General features: G+C 42.8%; 1 protein-coding gene across 1 annotated transcript in view; it reads left to right on the forward strand.

Moving 5' to 3' along the window:
* LOC116086253 (T-kininogen 2-like) overlaps positions 1 to 3,702 on the forward strand; it is a 26,094-nt gene that overhangs the window by 7,571 nt on the left and 14,821 nt on the right. Inside the window, exon 3 of the mRNA XM_031364596.1 lies at positions 477 to 538. Within this exon, the coding sequence (XP_031220456.1) occupies positions 477 to 538 (62 nt within the window). The remainder of the gene's footprint in view (positions 1 to 476; positions 539 to 3,702) is intronic.

Below are 3,702 nucleotides of genomic sequence, written 5' to 3' on the forward strand. Positions count from 1 at the left end.
CTTCTTCTTTTTTCTTCTGCTTCTTCATTTTTATATTTTGTTTGTTTGTTTGTTCTTGGCTGTTTTCTGTTTTTCAATACACAGTTTCTTCGCACAACAATCCTGACTGTCCTAGAGTTGGCTTTCTAGACCAGAAAGGCCTGGAACTCACAGAGATCCACATCCCTCTACTGCCTCAGTGCTGGGACTAAAGTTGTGTACCTCCACGTCCAGCTTCATTCCAAATTTTTATCATCCATGTTCGTTTTCCTTGCCTCAGAAGGGACGTAATAGAACTGTACCCTTGACAGGATGGGATGCTAGGAAATGAAATGTTGAATCTAAACGTGCAATGTCTGGGCATCTTAACCCAGACTCTGGACCACAAGGGTAGCTGACACTCATGGAGCACTTATGATCTGGGAACTTTATATACATTAACTCCTCCAACCATAACAGGACACTCAGTGTGGTATTACATACTCATTTTTCAAAAGAGGAAACTGAGTCTGAACAGTGAAGTAGCTTACCTAAGACTAAACAGATACTCTGTAGAAAAGTGGGTAGAGAAGGTCCTTAGTTCAAAAAGCAAAAAAACAAAAACAAAAACAAAAAACAAAACAAAAAACCCTCCTTTAAGAATAAAAATAAAAAGTAACTTATGAACATATACAGCCATTATTATCATTTTCTATAATGTAAAGATGCTAAGGATTTCTAGAGGGATGACTGTATATGGGCGATGCCAATCATGAAAACCATTCTTCAGCTGGCCTGTGCAAGGTGCAGAGAGAGAGAAAGAGAGAGAGAGAGAAAGACAGAGAGAGACAGAGAGAGAGAGAGAGAGAGAGAGAGAGAGAGAGAGAGAGAGAGAGAGAGAGAGAGAATATCTCCTGGAGCAGCATCTTCAGTGGCTTTGCTATATTTGCTCACCATAGGAGCATGTTTCCCATACACTGGCCTGGAGCAGCATCTCCAGTGGCTTTGATATGGTTACTCCCCATAGGAGAATGTTTCCCATACACTGGCCTAAGTTGTCCATGTAGAACCTGCAAAGGCCCTGAACTTCAGCTCTTGTAAGAAGCTGCATTTAAAGAAATCAACCCAAGGCAGAGAAGAGCTCATCAGCTCCCATCAGCAATGAAAAGTTCTATTCATATTTCAAAACCATCTGTATAGAAATATGCAGCATGGAAGGCTCTCAGTTACCCAGGAAAGGAACATTACCCTCTTACTCTTCCCTCCCTCAAAACTGCTCTCTTCTCCTACTCCATTCTGTCTTGAATGAGAGCTGGCTGGTGGGTGTCTGTGTGCATGTGGAGGGGGTGGGGGGAATGAAATCCACCCTGGTCATCTTCACAGCTCCTGTGGCTTTTACCTCCTCTGATCTGTAAGTCTCCCAACCTTCCCATACAATTCTCTACAGTTGTAGAACTGTCCGGTTCCCTGATTCAACCTCTTCTGCAAGAAGAGAAGGGAAAGCTGTTTATAAGGTTTCTGACAGCAGTAGAGATGCCACACACGACACAGTCCTGAGGAGAGCTGGGCTGAACAGCAAGCAATGAGGGGGCGTTGGATAGCAGCAAGCATAGCCCAAGACTTAGTCTACTGACTAGATCATTCCTATTGTGTTAAGTCAGCTTTCAGCTACTGCAACCAATTACCTGAATTTGGCTTTGCAGCACATTTAAGATTCAACTGCATCTGAGTATTATACTGCACACCTGTAATTCCCACACTGGGGAGGTTGAGGCAGGAGGATTAGGACTTTTAAGTTCATCCTCAACTACAGAGCAAGCTGGAGGATATCCTGGGGTATATGAAGCCTTGTCTCAAAAGAAAAGAGTAGAGGAAGGAGGGAGGGGGGAAGGGAGAAAGAGAGAGAGAGAGACAGAGAGAGAGACAGAGACAGAGACAGAGACAGAGACAGAGACAGAGAGACAGAGAGACAGAGAGACAGAGAGAGGTAGGAGGGGAGATCCAAGAACAGTAGGTACACAGGAAATGCATTCCCAAGAGGTAAGGAAGCCTTGATCTTGAGGTGGCATCTCTGCTGATCATACCACTCACTCTGCAGCCATCCTCTATCACACAGGGCTCTTACCTTGATAATTTAATATAAATACCTATAAAAATATTTGACATTGTTTTATTGCAAACCATTGAGTGGTTTCTCATTCCACATCAGCATTCTTCAATTCTGAGAGCCTATGGTAATCCTAAAATCCTATGTAAATATTGTGATTATTTGTATTTTCTTGGGGAGAGGATACAGTTCTCATCAGATTTGTCAAAGAATTTGTGAGCTTTGGGTGTAGATAGTGATTCTAAATAAGGTCAGTATCTCCTGCCTGGTGCCCAGTCTTCTCTCTATGACAGTCCCTAAATCAAACTGGCCCTCTCTGTGTCACACTGTGACACTCTGGCAAACTGAATAGATGCCACCTCCCATACTACTGTTCCTTTCCCATCCTGATTTCTCAGCACCATCTGCCCCTTCTCTCCATCCCTACACCCCTTCACATGTCTTGTTGATGCCTCTTGCCACCTTCTTCCTTCTAGCTCAGCATGTTCATCTTTTCCATAGATGTCCCCGCTCAGCCCATTCTGGCCTCCTGTCTTTCCTAGCTCTTGCCCATCCCATGAAATTATCTGTCTACACTCTGTCCTTTCTACCTGACTGTCATCCCTTCACAGAAATGACACTTAATGTCTCCCTAGAACCTAGCTCAGCACCTGCAAGGGCAGATGGACTTCAAGGAAAGGCTCCTCTTGGGCTGACTAATGAGAAAGCCTCTTGCCTTCTGTTCTACTCATAGGAAAACAGAGAGGAATACTTTCTGGCCATCACATTACCTCACAATGACTTGTTTTAGAAGATGAAACACCAAATGTATAGAGCTTAACAAGTGTAACAAAATAGTGTGTGACATAAAAACTGGAAAGACAATCCTGTTTAGGGGAAGGGCTCTTCTCCAGGAGCCAAAGCATTAGACTGACTTTATCAGATAGTTAGGTGTCAGCGAGCTTTCATTAACCTTGAAAAAAATGGTATATCTGTAATGTGTTCCACTTTATAAAGTGGTGGGTTACTGTATTATTGTGATCATGAAGATACATTAAAATAGGGGCCTAATGATGTAGCTCAGCTAAATTCACCACTCTAAAAGTGGTAGGACCTGGGAGAATGGAGCTGATAAATGAGGAAGACTACAGTCTCATGAAATAACCAACTTTATTCAAAGTTTCAGACAATGTATTCTCTGAGGGTTAAGAAAGGTCATCTCAGTTCTTATGATTTCAAGCTATATACAAGCACAGGGATAAGCCACATGTGACAAAATAATGTCATAAAGTCATTGTGATGGCTATTCCTGATTGTTGACTTTACTATATCTGGAATGAATTATAATCCAGAAATGGAGGGCACACCTGTAATCCAGATCTTGAGGCTGGAAGACACAGGCTTTTGACCTGGATCTTGATGTGGAGATCTTGAGGCATAGTGGCCATGAAAAGCTTAGGACCAATCAAGGTAGTACACACCTTTAATACCAGGAGACTGAGGCAAGGTGATATCTGAGTTCAAGGTCAGCATTGGCCTAAGCAAGTTCCAGATCTAGGTGTGGTGGTACAAACTTTTTTTCTTTCTTTGTTTAGTTTTTCGAGACAGGGTTTTTCTGTGTAGCCCTGGCTGTCCTGGAACTCACTCTGTAGACCAGG

Source organism: Mastomys coucha, unplaced genomic scaffold, assembly GCF_008632895.1.
Source record: "Mastomys coucha isolate ucsf_1 unplaced genomic scaffold, UCSF_Mcou_1 pScaffold12, whole genome shotgun sequence".
NCBI lineage: Eukaryota > Metazoa > Chordata > Mammalia > Rodentia > Muridae > Mastomys > Mastomys coucha.